Source organism: Glycine soja, chromosome 10, assembly GCF_004193775.1.
Source record: "Glycine soja cultivar W05 chromosome 10, ASM419377v2, whole genome shotgun sequence".
In the NCBI taxonomy this organism is placed as follows: domain Eukaryota; kingdom Viridiplantae; phylum Streptophyta; class Magnoliopsida; order Fabales; family Fabaceae; genus Glycine; species Glycine soja.
In genome coordinates this window covers 4,618,084-4,631,975 of record NC_041011.1, presented here as the reverse complement: position 1 = coordinate 4,631,975, position 13,892 = coordinate 4,618,084, and the positions used below count along the sequence as shown (strand labels likewise).

The window sequence follows — 13,892 nt, the reverse complement described above, 5'->3', positions numbered from 1 at the left end:
TTGTAAAAAACACAAGTAAATAATAAAACTCAAAGTCAACGAGCAAAGAAACTTATCTTTTACACGATCATCTTCGATATGTTCTTCAAAGTTCAAACACTTCCCCAAAATTTGGATTTCCTCATATGCTAGGGCAAAATTTGAAGTAGCATCTTCTTTACCTTTTTTTCCAGCTTGGAGAAAATTTTGTGAAATTTATGAGGCATACACCCGCTAAATGTATGGGTTGAATAATAAGTTTTTTAACCCGTGACCCGATCTAATTTTACCCATAAAATCAAAGTAAATTTATCATATATTAATTAAAAAGAAACATTTTGTGCCTCTATGTTTATTTTTTAAAAGATAAAGAATAAAATTAAAGAATATAGTGATAACAGTTTTTTTTTTTTTAAGATAAGTGACATCATTTATATCTTGAATGAAGAAAATAAAAACAATTATATATATTAAAGGGTGAGTTAGGAATAAGAAATATGTAAAGAGGGTCATTGCCTTTATATATATTAAATTATTAAATACAAAAATATTTTTTTTGTTATAGTTTATTAAACTATTAAATTAACCTACCCTTGATTATTTTATATGTTATTTTTATTTCTATCTTGATTGTATTTATGTTTTCTGTTGCTAATATTATAATATATTATTTTATTTTTTATTTTTTATTTAAAATAAAAATTTTATATTAATATTAAAATAATTTCTTCTATTAATTAAATATTGCTATAATTTGGCCTCTTTGAAAGATATTTAATCATTATATATTTATATAACTCTAGGTGAAAACAAAATGTTGTTATAATTTTTTTATAAAATAAAAAATATTTTTTAAATATTTATATCCAATTAATCTAACTCGAACTAATATTTTTATGATTGGACTAGTTCGATTCAAGTTTGCCAATAAAATTACATAAAATGGACACAATTTAGCCTATAAAAAGATCAAGTAATTAATGGAATATCGACACCTCTGGTGGTTATATACTCTTAATACAACTGCACCAATTAATAAATCCCACATAACCACCTTAAAAAAAAAGTCACACAATTAGTCATGAAAATTCTATTAACTTCAAATCATTATTTATAATTATTATCGTTGCTAGCTATTATTATTAATCAAGATGTAAGCTGGAACAAGTGTAGCCCCACGGTTTTGATTAATCATCATTCAGTAATTTGGCCTTTTGTTCTTTGTAGATATTTGGTAATTTGGCTTTATTTATGCTAACACCACAAACAAAAAATAAACGGATGGAGGAATAGAATATTGTGCTAAAAAACATCACCGACAAAATAGTTAGGGCATTTTCTTCTAACAAATTAAGCTACCAACCATGCCTTCCAGAGTGGTTCATTCTAACTCCTGTTTGCCCAGTTGTCTCTTGCCACCTGGCTTGCATGTTCCTCAATGATCTTGTTTGACCATCCATGTGGCTACTAAAACAACGTTTGGTTGAACTATATTTAAGTTATTGTAGATTTTATCTGAGTTTGATTTCTTATAAATGGATAAAGTGTCTAACTATACATGAAAATTTAAGATTTTTTTATTTGTAAGAATAATATCAAGAGTTTATAATAATTTAAATATGTTATTAGTCCTTGAACTTAAGGTTTAATTCTTAATTATGGTTAAAAAAATAAAAAAGGTCATTAAGGTGTTTAGGTGTAATTAAAAGATCCGAAATTGTGTGATAAGGTTGTCGTTCACAAATCGCTGGTCATATAAGCTTAACGAGTAGTTTATGAATTACACGTTTTCAGAATGGTGTGTTGGTAAGTTATCGCCGCTAATGAGAACTTTTCACTTTAGATAGTAATCTCGTTTAGTAGGCTAAAAGCAAAAGCAAAGTTCCTCAAAATTATTTTGTTACGTGAACAAGAAAACGCAAAAAAGTCTACTTATTCGTATGAAAAAGGAAAGAAAGAAAGGAAGCAAGGAATCTAGTTTTTATCTTGTACGTCAGATATTTTAACAAGGTAGAGTTTTAATAAGTTACAACACACTAAATTTCAAAATTCTTCATCTTGAGATTTTTTAAATTAAATCTTAAAATGTCATTTTCTTTATTAACGAAAAAATACAATAATAAAATAAAAATACAAATGCACAAGTACGAAATGTATGTGTTTTCGATCACTAGTCATACATTAATCAATCATTTCATTACTGAATTAGTTTGTTAAGAAATATTTTTTATTAAATTAATTCTTAAACATTTATTTTATCATTATTTTAGTTTAATTTTTCATGTGAATTAATATGATCATATTTTAATTTTTTTCCTCATAGATTTACTCTGTCAATGAACTAGACTTTCAAATTTTCATTTTCTTACCGGCTTAATCCTTTATAAAGACTGATATATGATAATATTTTAAGTCTTTGAGAGACTACCAATGATTTTTTTAAAATAATTTAATGAGATTTTCAAAAAATAATATAGTGATGATTTAAATATAATTATTGTTTTTGTCATAAAAAAGATAATTTAATTTTTATTATTAGTGTAAATTTTATACCTTATCTACCAATTAAAAACTATAATAGATATGATTTTAAAAAAATTATTATAAAAATTATAAATTTACTATCCATAATAAATTGAATGAAAATGTAATAACTCTTTTTTACATTAGACTCTTGCATTGACAAATCGCGGTCGGTATTTACTCATTTAAATATTATAAGAAGTTAGGAACTGATTTGATAATTGCTTGTAAAAAAGAAGGAAGTGGTTTGATAATTAAAACTTTTGAAGATTTGTTGAGGGTTTGTTGTTACATGAATAAACAAAACAAGAGACATTGATAACTTAAGCTATATGAACAATGAAAAATCTATGCAACCAACCGTTAAGACAAGAATTGAGTGGGTTCGGATATAATGTGATGAATGAAAGTTTAAATTTTTATTTAAAAAATATTTTTGTTTATTTAAAAAATATTTTTGTTTAATGTTGGATAATATCTTAAACAAAAATTTATAAGAAAATAAAATAATCAAGACAAAGAAAAACAGTTAAATGGTTTAATGAGAAAGTAGACAAGACAAAAACAAAAACAGCGAAGAGCAGAGAGAGAGAGAAAAAAAAAAAAGAATGAATGAAAAACATGAATTATAATGCCACTGCCAGTGGCAACTGGCAACCAAGAACCAAACACTGTCATAAGTGGAAGCAACATCAACATCCACAGAAAGGGGTCATCATTGATCATGGGACACACGGTTAACAAGGGTAACTAAACTAAACGCACAAAACAACCACCTTGGACAGAAAAGAAGGGTGTTTTCAGTTTTCACGAATTCATGGTAACTGAGTGGGGTCCACTGTCCTTAATTAACACAAGTACTATTGTGGTGGGGTCACAGTATTTGCTGAACCAGCTGGTTTCTCTTTCCATATTCTCTTATCATTGAGAGACCCTTTGTCCCTTCTTCTCAAGATCTCATTGCATTTCCCTCCCTTTACAGGGGAGATAGAATTTAGATAGTGCAAGAGAAGCGTAATCTCCAAGTTCTCATCTTTTTTGTTCCCTTTTGTTTTCAGAGACATACATAGGCCCCAGAAGAACAAATTGCTACAACCTATTTTGATTTGAGATCTGTCTGTCTCTTTGGTTTCACTTCAGGTACTCTCATTCATTTTTTCATCTTCCTTGGACTTTGGAACCGCCCCCCCCCCCCCCCCCCTTTTTCAATTTTTAAGAAAAATTGCTATTTTTGCACTTTCCCATTTCCTCTTTTCTATGCAATTAAATGTTGGTGGGGGTTGTTTAATGTTTAAAGTTCTTTAATTTCTTTCTTTGTTTTGGTTTGGTGAAAATTGTTGAAGTTTTAGCAACCAGGGTGTTGTACAATTTTGACTGGAAATTCTATTTTGAGTAGATAAATCTGCATTCTATGTGTTACTTAAGGAAGATAACTAAGTTGTTCATACTGTTGGATTCAACATTATTCGGAGAATGAAGATTTCAAATTATACTTTGTTTATATAGATGATATTTAGATTCCTTTAGGGATTAGGATTTTGAATTGCTCATAATTTGAGTTAACTTTTCCCTCTTTTTCTCCATCCCTTGATGGTGATTTTCTCTAGTAGAAGCCAGAAGCTAATTCCTCATTTCCTTTTTCTTTAAGAGCTAAGAGGCTTACATAATTTATGAGACTCTGTCATTTTCAGTATCAAATTTCATAGTTCTAATAGTATTTAATAATGTCAGCTAATGCCACTGGATCTCCTATTCAAACGCAAGATGAATCCGTGATTTTTTTTTTTTTTGCTTTGTGACTTGTGAGGTATGATATCTTGAAATTTACATATTTTCTGTATAAAGGGCTCAAAGTGAGGAATGCGAAGAAAATGGGGAGGAAAGGAAATAGTTGGTTTTCTACTATGAAGAAAGCTCTAAGCCCTGAGCCAAAGGAGAAGAACGATCAGGTTAAGATAAAATTTATATTTAACCTATCTCAGGTATCCAGGATGTTCCTTATTCTGTTAGCAACTGCTTTTGCAGAATTCAAGTAGATCAAAGAAGAAATGGTTTCAGAAGCAAAAATTGCAGACTTCAGAATCAACCTCACAATCTGATAATGCACCACCTCTTCCTCTACCTGAGATTATTTTAACTCATGTCGAGAGTGAAATCAACCATGATCGGGTTGAAGTTGCAACTGCAGTGGATGCTGAGGAACCTGTTCTTGCAGTTCAGACAGCAGCTGCTGAGGTTCAAGCCACAACAATTGTTCAGTTTGACAATAAACCAACAGAAGAAATGGCAGCAATCAGGATTCAAAAAGCTTTTCGTGGATACTTGGTATGTTTTGCAACTTTTTATTGAAACCAATGTAACTTAATTCATTCATCTATTTTTTTCAGCCTCCAACTTACCATTTATCTGTTGAATGTTTTTACTACAAGTGAAAAACCTCAGTTACAATAGTAATATAGCACTTTATTGTTTATTGTACACTTACAGTTGATCAAATTCAAACTCTTTAAATGTGAATCCATATAAAAATCTTATATTTACTAAATGTCCTACTTAGTTATGTTATGTTTTAAGGTCATACATGGTAAGTAATCAATAGTTGCTGCAAAAGAAAGCTTTTTGATTCAATGCTAAACTACTTTTAAGCTGAATTTTCTTTTAAAATCATTTAGGCAAGAAGAGCATTGCGGGCTTTAAGGGGGTTGGTCAGGTTGAGATCACTGATGGAAGGGCCAGTGGTGAAACGTCAAGCCATTAGCACCCTCCGTTCTATGCAGACTTTTGCTCATTTGCAAACTCAGATTCGTTCTAGGAGGCTCAGGATGTTAGAGGAGAATCAAGCACTACAAAAACAGCTCTTACAGAAGCACGCAAAAGAGCTAGAGAGCATGCGGGTCTGTGTTTCATTTTCCTTGATATATTTTCAAATGTTAATCTATTGACATGAAAGTTTTAGCGTATGAATTTTGGGATGCTTTTAAATTATTTCAAATTCTCATAACAGCTTGGGGAGGAATGGGATGACAGCGTACAATCAAAAGAACAAGTTGAAGCCAAGTTACTGAGCAAGTATGAAGCTTCTATGAGAAGAGAAAGAGCAATGGCTTATTCATTCTCTCATCAGGTTTTTTTTATTTCTCTTATGAATTTACATTTGTTAGGATAAGGATAGTGAAACAAACAAATGAAAAAAATAAATGAAAGCAAATTGTTGGTGAACTTGAAGATCATAGGAAAATTGACTTAGTCTGTTATATTATAAACAAGAGATGCTAGCAACACACTCTTTAATACTTTCTTTTCAATACACTCTCAATTGTTGAAATTCATGCAGGTCCCACTAAATATGTGAGTCACATTCCTCGTTTGGTGGGTCCAATTCCCGAATTAGGGGGATCCACATGAATTTCAGCCAATAGGTGAGAGTGTAATATAAAGAGAGTGTGTTGCTAACACTCCTTACAAAATAACACATAGTATAAAGAACTAAAATAAGAATATGGCTACTAGTTTGAGTTCCTTGACATTTTGAACAAATTAAGCTTCAAAGTTTGACCTTAATTAAATAAATAAAAATGTTTATATCTTGACAGCATAACTGGAAGAATGCATCAAGATCTATAAACCCAATGTTCATGGATCCAACCAATCCAGCCTGGGGTTGGAGTTGGTTGGAACGATGGACGGCAGCCCGGCCCTGGGAGAGCCATAGCCAGATGGAGAAAGAGAAGAATGGCAATAAATCTCTAAGAAGTTCTAGCCGTGGCATTACCAGTGCTGAAATCAGCAAAGCATTTGCTAAGTTTCAGCTCAATTCTGAGAAGCATTCTCCAACAGCCAGCCAAAATCCAGGCTCACCTAACTTCGAGTCGCATTCCCAATCCCATTCAAATCCTCCCAAGCCACCTTCTCCAGCAGTTGCTAAGAAACTGAAGAAAGCAAGTCCTAAGGATATCTTGGCTATAGATGATGACACCAAAAGCATGATAAGCGTGCAGTCAGAGCGGCCGCGGAGGCACTCCATTGCTGGATCGATAGTTGGAGATGACGAAAGCCTTGCAAGCTCTCCATCTATTCCAAGTTACATGGTGCCAACTAAATCTGCGAAAGCCAAGTCCCGGATGCAAAGTCCATTAGCAGCAGAATACGGAACACCAGAAAAAGGGTCCTCCGGGACTGCAAAGAAACGTCTTTCTTTCCCAGCTTCGCCTGCTAGGCCAAGGAGGCATTCAGGTCCACCAAAGGTAGAAAGCAGCTTCAATGCTGAAATCACTGTGGGAAATGGTGTGGCTGGTTGATTATGTAGCCACAGAAAAAATGATGCAATGCAAGCAAGCATTTGAAATGCCATGGCAAAAAATAAGACAAAAGTTCATTTGAATTGTTCCTTTATTTATTTATCATGTGTATCTCAATCTTGTGATTTCTTGGAGGCTATTGGTTTGGGGGTGAAAACTGTTTTACCTTCTACATTTTATCTATTTGTATTCTCATGTAGCTCACAATTTGCACTGAGAAGTTGAAAGGTGTGATTCATGATAGTATTATGGACAAAGTTAGAAGCCTTTCGGAGCTTCCCCAGTATCTTTCTGTTACTATTGATTCTTACATGTGATATAAAATGTATATTTAATTTCATTGTCTCATTTCTTAGATGTTACTATGTTTGGTAATCTATGATATTTATGTTGTGTATGGCTTTCTTGGACCGTTATGCTGTATGATCCGGAGCAGAGAATTTGTGAACAGACCCAAGAAAAATTGCTTTGTACACAGGTCTCATCCCTGGGTAATCTATATGCAAATGTATTTCAATAAATCTCAAATGAAAAACTAAGTTCCTACTTCCTCCACAATGGACCTTGGAGGACCGAAGTTTTCATGACAACTTGTCATTTTTACAAAATAACATACTTTTTATTTATTATAAATATTTCAGTGAGCATTGCTTGATTCAACCAAATTATGATTTTCAATGTTTTATATTGGATTTTAATCAAGTTATTAGTGGTGTTCATGGGTTTGGGTAACCTATGAATCTCACCCAACCTTCACACATTGATCTAAATTTTAATGTTACTTGGATTAAATTCGACCCGATGATGTAATACCTTTTGGTTCAGCTAATGAGTTATTTTTCTAAGGGTAGCTGATCTCTTTTTCTATTGTTTTATTTTTCTCCTAATTTTTTTTTTATCGAAATCCTACTCTAACTCAAATCAAAGTGTTTAAATTGATTTGGGTTCCAAGTTTAGTGAAGTTCAATCCATATATATTCTTATAATTAGGGTTAGTTTAAGGGTGAGGCGACTCAAGCCCTTGCATTAAGTATATCAAAAAATAAATTCTTTAGTATTAATATATTTATATTAAACATATACACTATCAATATGTTAGGTCGATCTTACTTATAACTTATGTTAAAACAATATATTAAAATATTATTTTTTTTATAAATATTAGAACTATTCTTTTAACAATAAAAGTAAATAATACATAACTTGAATTGAGTTGGTATCGAACCCATTTAATTGAATATAAGACTTTAATTTAAAATTTTGAACCAAAATTAACTCATGACGTTTTAACTTGATTTGATAATGATTAATTTTGTCTTAATAAAAAATTAAAAATATGCAAAAATCAAGTTTGGATTTTATTTTAGAAGTATAAGTTGAATTCGAGTTTTTTTTAGCTTGATTTAACATAGATAGTGTGACTTGTAACGAATTGATCTATAATTAGGTAATTTGTTATCGCCTCTAAACATAAACAAGTTAATATATTGATAAATAATTTTAGAATTTAATAAGAATACATTAATATAAATATTTTATATTTTTATTTAATTGTAGATAAAATTATTATATTTATATAAATATCTTAAAATTATATATAAGAAAATTTTTAATTAATTTAAATTATAATTGTTTTGTCAATATATCAAAATTAAATTCATAGCATAACAAAATTCCAATCTTTGTTATCCTTTATTTTTTAAAATATATATTCAAATTTAAGTAAATATTTCATATTATCATAAAAAAGTAAATGTTTCATGTTGAAACAATTAATAAAGGTTAATATAGTTGGTAAGAAAAAATAAATTTATATTCCAAAATTTAATACTTTTGTAAGTTATCTTCGAGCATTAAGGCTTGTCTTAAGCCTGAGTCTCCAGACTCAATTTACCTCAATTTTATGATAATTGATATGAAAAAAATAGAGAAATAAAAAAAAACATGTTGAAATAATTACAATTTTAAAGATAAATAATTAGTTATAGATTATTAAATAGTACATTATTGGCGGTAAACTACCACAAGAATTCATAGCAAAAAAATCTATCAGAAGAATTGGACTAGAAGTTACGAGAAAAATCAGTTGTGCAGAGCAAGGCAATTAAAAAGGAAAAAAAATATAAATACAAAAAAAAAAAGAAGCCAAGCTTCGTTCATGTTCCTCAACTGAAACCCTCTTTGCGGGCAAATCAAAAACCTAGTCGAATTCTCCATTCACTCGTTTAAGCTTTTTAACGTTATGGTAAGCCATTCATCGTTATTCTTAAAATTTCATTCCTTTTATTTCGATTTCGAACTGGGAAACCATTCGCAACCTCTCAACTGTTTTCTTCCCCTTTAATTTTGGATCGAAAAAAGTTGTTTTTTTTTGCAAAAGGGATAATTCTTTCCCCTTCTCCTGACTTGATTTGAAGCTCCTCTTGCCCCTTTGTCTCATTGTCCTCCTTTTTATATTTTCGCTTTCGTTTTGCCTAATTTTTTATACAAATTTGATAAGTTGTTAATTGTATTGGATTAATTATTTTTTTCAGTCTTCAAATTTTGTTTGGGGCTCTGGGATTGGAGAGGTTTTTGGGGTAGGGTTTTATGTTGATGTATAGAAAACAGAACATGGATTTGTATTCTTGTTGTATTGATAAGCATAATTTGGAATTTAGTTTTTCTGGCTATACTGTGACCAGCAGAGGGTAGGGTAGGGGTCTAGGGGATAAGGTTTTTTTTATTTTGATATTGCCTTTGGGTTTGTGGAACTGAAATTGGAAGTTGGAACAGGCTACACCATTGGTGGCAGGGATTGCAGTGGCGGCTGCGGCTTATGCTGGTAGATATGGTATCCAGGCTTGGCAAGCATTCAAGGCTAGGCCACCGAGTATGCGAAAATTTTATGAAGGTGGTTTCCCGGCTACCATGACTAGGAGGGAAGCAGCTCTTATACTGGGTGTTAGGTAACTGCCATTTTTGCTTGAAGATTCTAATGTGTTGATTTGTGTTAAGGCATTGAAATGATAATCTACAAGGAGAAAAAGGCCTGGAGTATCGAATTTTGCTTATGTTATGATGTCTGTAGTGATGGTTGTCACCACCATTTATTTTGGGTGATTGATTGATCGAATTAATTTATGGTATTTCTTGATTTGAAAATTGAGATATTGGTCTTTCTCGTGATATCTTTACAACCCTGCATGTATGTGTACCCAACATGTAATAAAGGTTAAGTGTCTTCATGGAAAAATCACATGACAGTCACAACCATCTAATTATGTCCAATACTGGCCTTGCTTGCGGCTTGCAAGTGTGTGCACTGTGCAGGAAGGGTCTTTGATTTGTTATGGACTCTACGGCAATGCATATAACTTCTGATGTCATTAGTTAGAATATTAGAAATATCTATAAAGCACCAAAATAACAACTTCCCACCAGCACTCTAATATTCAGGCTGTACCATTATGCTTCTATCAAACAAATCCTTCTCCCCTTTCTTCTTTCCGTCACATCTTATGCTTCTATCAAACAAATTGGATATCGTAGATGGTTGAGACTTGAGAGATATGGAACAATATGGTGTAGATATGGTGCTTTGTAGGCACAGTGCTTTGTGTTTAAAAAACTTCAAAACTGCACATCTATTGTCTAATTTGAACACATCACCAAGGTAGTCAATAGCGCATTATTGTGGCATTATGGTGACCGAGACTTCCATCATGGAGTGCTTTTCTGTCGCAGCCATGATTCTGCTGAGCTACTATTGCAGTAAAATGCAGCCATTCTGGTTGTTCTTTTTTTTAAGTTATTGAAACCGTTAATGCAGGAATCTTTATTATTTGGCCGCTTTTCACATCAGAAATATATAGGGTGTTCCTATCTTCAACACAAAACCAGCGTTACCTCTGGTTAGACAAGAAAACATGAAGTGTGATCTCTATTTCCTTTCCAGCTCAGTCCCTACTGCTTAGTGGTATTATTTCTGCTGAACCTTGATTTTTGTTTTTTTTATAGAACCTCACCTAGGGGGAAAGGCTTTGTTGTTGTTGTTGTATAGAACCACTGCTCTCCTGTAAGGCTGGAACCCTGTTTTCCCCCTTCATCATTTGATCTATGTTCACATCAGGCAGCATGGCTTGCTGTTCTCTATTCCCTTTTTAATCTAAATTGTGTTCTTCCTTCACACTTCACATTTCATATTCCCTTAATTCGCATCTGTTCTTTTCTCTTTCCAACTCAGTCTTCTGTTCATGTATCTGATGTATTGTGCTTTTTCCCCTATCAATTCTACTATTTTTCTCTTTACTTCTTACCTATGTTCTCATTGCTCATGACAGTCATGGTATCATCCAACCAAATTAGAACATGGCTTTTGTTGTTATTGACTTGTTAAAATGAAGTCTTAGATTGCTGGTGCTTGTGGTTTAGATTATGACTTTCTATTATTAATTATGAACATATCTTTTTATTTTTGTGCAATTATGTGTGTATGATATAAATCATGGATTTTGTATGCATCTATCGCCTTTGGCGTAGCAGTTATCCACTATCTTGCTATAGCATTTCTTGGGTCAGCTACTTGGCACTGTGATCCTGGATTAGTAACCATGGCACTCATTTTATTCAGTGTCCAATTGCTATACTTCTGAATCTGTTCAGACTGCATGTAAATCGAGAAAGGGAATCAGAACTTACTATCAATTCCTGTTCAATTGATGTTGTTACTCATTCCTCTTTAATTTGCTTGAACGGAATCTTGTGATCGTATTTCGAAGTTACTCTGCCTCTATTGCAAGTTGTGATTTGCAAATTGCAGCATGTGTAGAGGGCATATTTTGTACAGTTTTGTATCCAATTGAAAAGAAAAGCAGATTTAGTTCTCCAATTGTTGTTGAGAATTGGCTTCCGACTTTGTTTTCCATCTTTCGTTTGCCATGCGGTTTGGATTGGACTGTAGTTCTGTCCAATCATACTGATTACTGATTTTAAGCTTCAATGCTTTTGTTTTGTCAAATGGTGATAAGTTGGTGATGACTGATGAGTACTATTACTGATTATAATTTGTTTGGTGGAAGTACATTTGAACTGAAATTAGTCAAAAGTTTGATTTGTTTAGTTCTTTTCATGTTTAATATTTGGCATTGATTGATTTTGTTTTAGTGTGTATGCACATGCAGTATTGTATCTTGTGTGTGTGTGTATTATTTTAGTTTTGCCACATTGGTGTCTTCTTGTATTGTATACTTTCTCTGCTTAGGAAATTATGAAAATCATGACTTATGAAACTTAAATCCTTCCTTCTAGATTGGTAAAATATTCCCACATTCAATCGGTTTGAACCGTTGCTCCCTCCTGTGCTTAGAAAGTAAGGATGAAAAAGGTGCTGGGTTTAAATTTGGGAATATACCGCCCATTTATTATAAATTGCATAACAATACAAGAATAAAATTTCAAACATTTCTTTCAGAGGCCAGATTGCTAATTGGTCCATAGTAAGGGCTTAAAAGGCTTTATGAGCTGAATTGTGTCTCCCTTAATCTACATTTTCTTTCTGTGCCATCAAATGGAATTTCAATTGGTTGATATGAATTTTTATTACGAGTCTTGCCCTTGACAAAGTTTTAGCAGATGTATTTTGTGTTTCTCTTACTGATTTCCAATTGTCATGTTTCAGGGAACGCACTCCAACAGATAAGATTAAAGAAGCACATAGGAGGGTGATGGTTGCAAACCATCCAGATGCAGGTGGCAGCCATTACCTTGCATCCAAAATCAATGAAGCAAAAGATATGTTAATTGGAAAGACCAAAGGTGGTGGGTCAGCATTTTGAAGCCTGCTCAAGCCTTTCTTTCCATCATTTTGACAGTGCAGACCGGGGTCCTCATTAGATGTCAATTATTAATTTTTTGGTCATCGCCTAATTAATTCTTGTAGTCCCATTGTGAGAAAGTTGAACATGGGTATGCTTGTATCAGGATGATAAAGCTCCATTGTAACTTGGCATGTGCTATAGAAGTTAAGATTGCTATCAATAAAATTGATTTTTACTCGCGCATTTTACTACCAGTTCTTGCCTTTTTAGGTGATGTCTCCCTTCTGGTTGAGTTCGTGCCCCTATGAGAGTTCATACGATGGTGTGTTTTAATCTTTGATTATTTATGATAAGATATAATGGTTACTATTTATTTCTTAAAAAATTCAGAGATGTATCTAGTGAGAGACTTTTTTTTGGAGAGAGAAATTAATAATAACCATTATATCTTATCATAAATAATCAAGATTAAAACATACCATTGTATGAACTCTCACAAGTCATAAAATTTTCAAAATGTCAAAACCTTTTTTAAACAGTTACATTGCGATGGATCTTCAACATCGATGAAAACAATTCTCTCACTTGTTCTATTGCTTAAATTTGTGCATAAATGAAATTAATCATTTAATCACAAGACCAATTGACACCAAATATTCTGTTAATTGCAATCAATTCACATGCACACACATCGATGAAGTTTGAGTTTACATTAATTCATTCTGATTCATCGGAAAAAAGAAACACGAAGTCTGAGTTTACATTAATTCATTCTGATTCATCGGAAAAAAGAAACACCAACTAATCAGAAGAAAAGTAAAATATGATAAAAAAAAATTATTTTCATCAAAGATCAAATTTAAGTAATATTCAAACGATTTAATCTTAATTTTAATATATTAATTACTTATGCTCAATTAATTATTCATCAATTCATACTCCTTGACAGCCAATCTCCCTTTTAATTTGAAAAAAAATTGTTTTTATTAACTACTATTTTTAATTACAAAAAATATTAACTTTTTTCATTCTATTTTTTACTTTTAAAGATTCATATAAAATTATATAATAAAAATTCCAAAATAAATCATTATAAATAAAAAGTATTCTTATGATTAAAACTAAAAATACAAAACATTTTTTTTCAAAATAAAAAAGCTTAAAGTATGATCATATCCGGTACTTTTTTCACCATAAACACTATATTACACGGCCCGGTACGTAACAATTTTATCAAAACCCATATTATTTTAACAAACACAAATTGACTACGTATATAAACAGGGACTTATTC

The 13,892-nt window shown here is 31.8% G+C and overlaps 2 protein-coding genes across 2 annotated transcripts; both read left to right on the top strand.

The window, feature by feature from the left end:
* Positions 1–3,408: 3,408 nt before the first annotated feature.
* Positions 3,409–7,148, top strand: LOC114371125 (protein IQ-DOMAIN 1-like). Its single transcript, XM_028328553.1, has 6 exons — positions 3,409–3,642; positions 4,348–4,451; positions 4,528–4,827; positions 5,175–5,396; positions 5,507–5,626; positions 6,096–7,148. Exons 2-6 carry the CDS (start codon positions 4,374–4,376, stop codon positions 6,798–6,800), a joined length of 1,425 nt encoding a protein of 474 aa, XP_028184354.1. The 5' UTR covers positions 3,409–3,642; positions 4,348–4,373; the 3' UTR covers positions 6,801–7,148.
* Positions 7,149–8,833: 1,685 nt separating this feature from the next.
* Positions 8,834–12,852, top strand: LOC114371127 (mitochondrial import inner membrane translocase subunit TIM14-3-like). The gene is made up of 3 exons (XM_028328555.1): positions 8,834–9,045; positions 9,576–9,748; positions 12,460–12,852. Exons 1-3 carry the CDS (start codon positions 9,043–9,045, stop codon positions 12,614–12,616), a joined length of 333 nt encoding a protein of 110 aa, XP_028184356.1. The 5' UTR covers positions 8,834–9,042; the 3' UTR covers positions 12,617–12,852.
* The last annotated feature ends 1,040 nt before the right edge of the window (positions 12,853–13,892 follow it).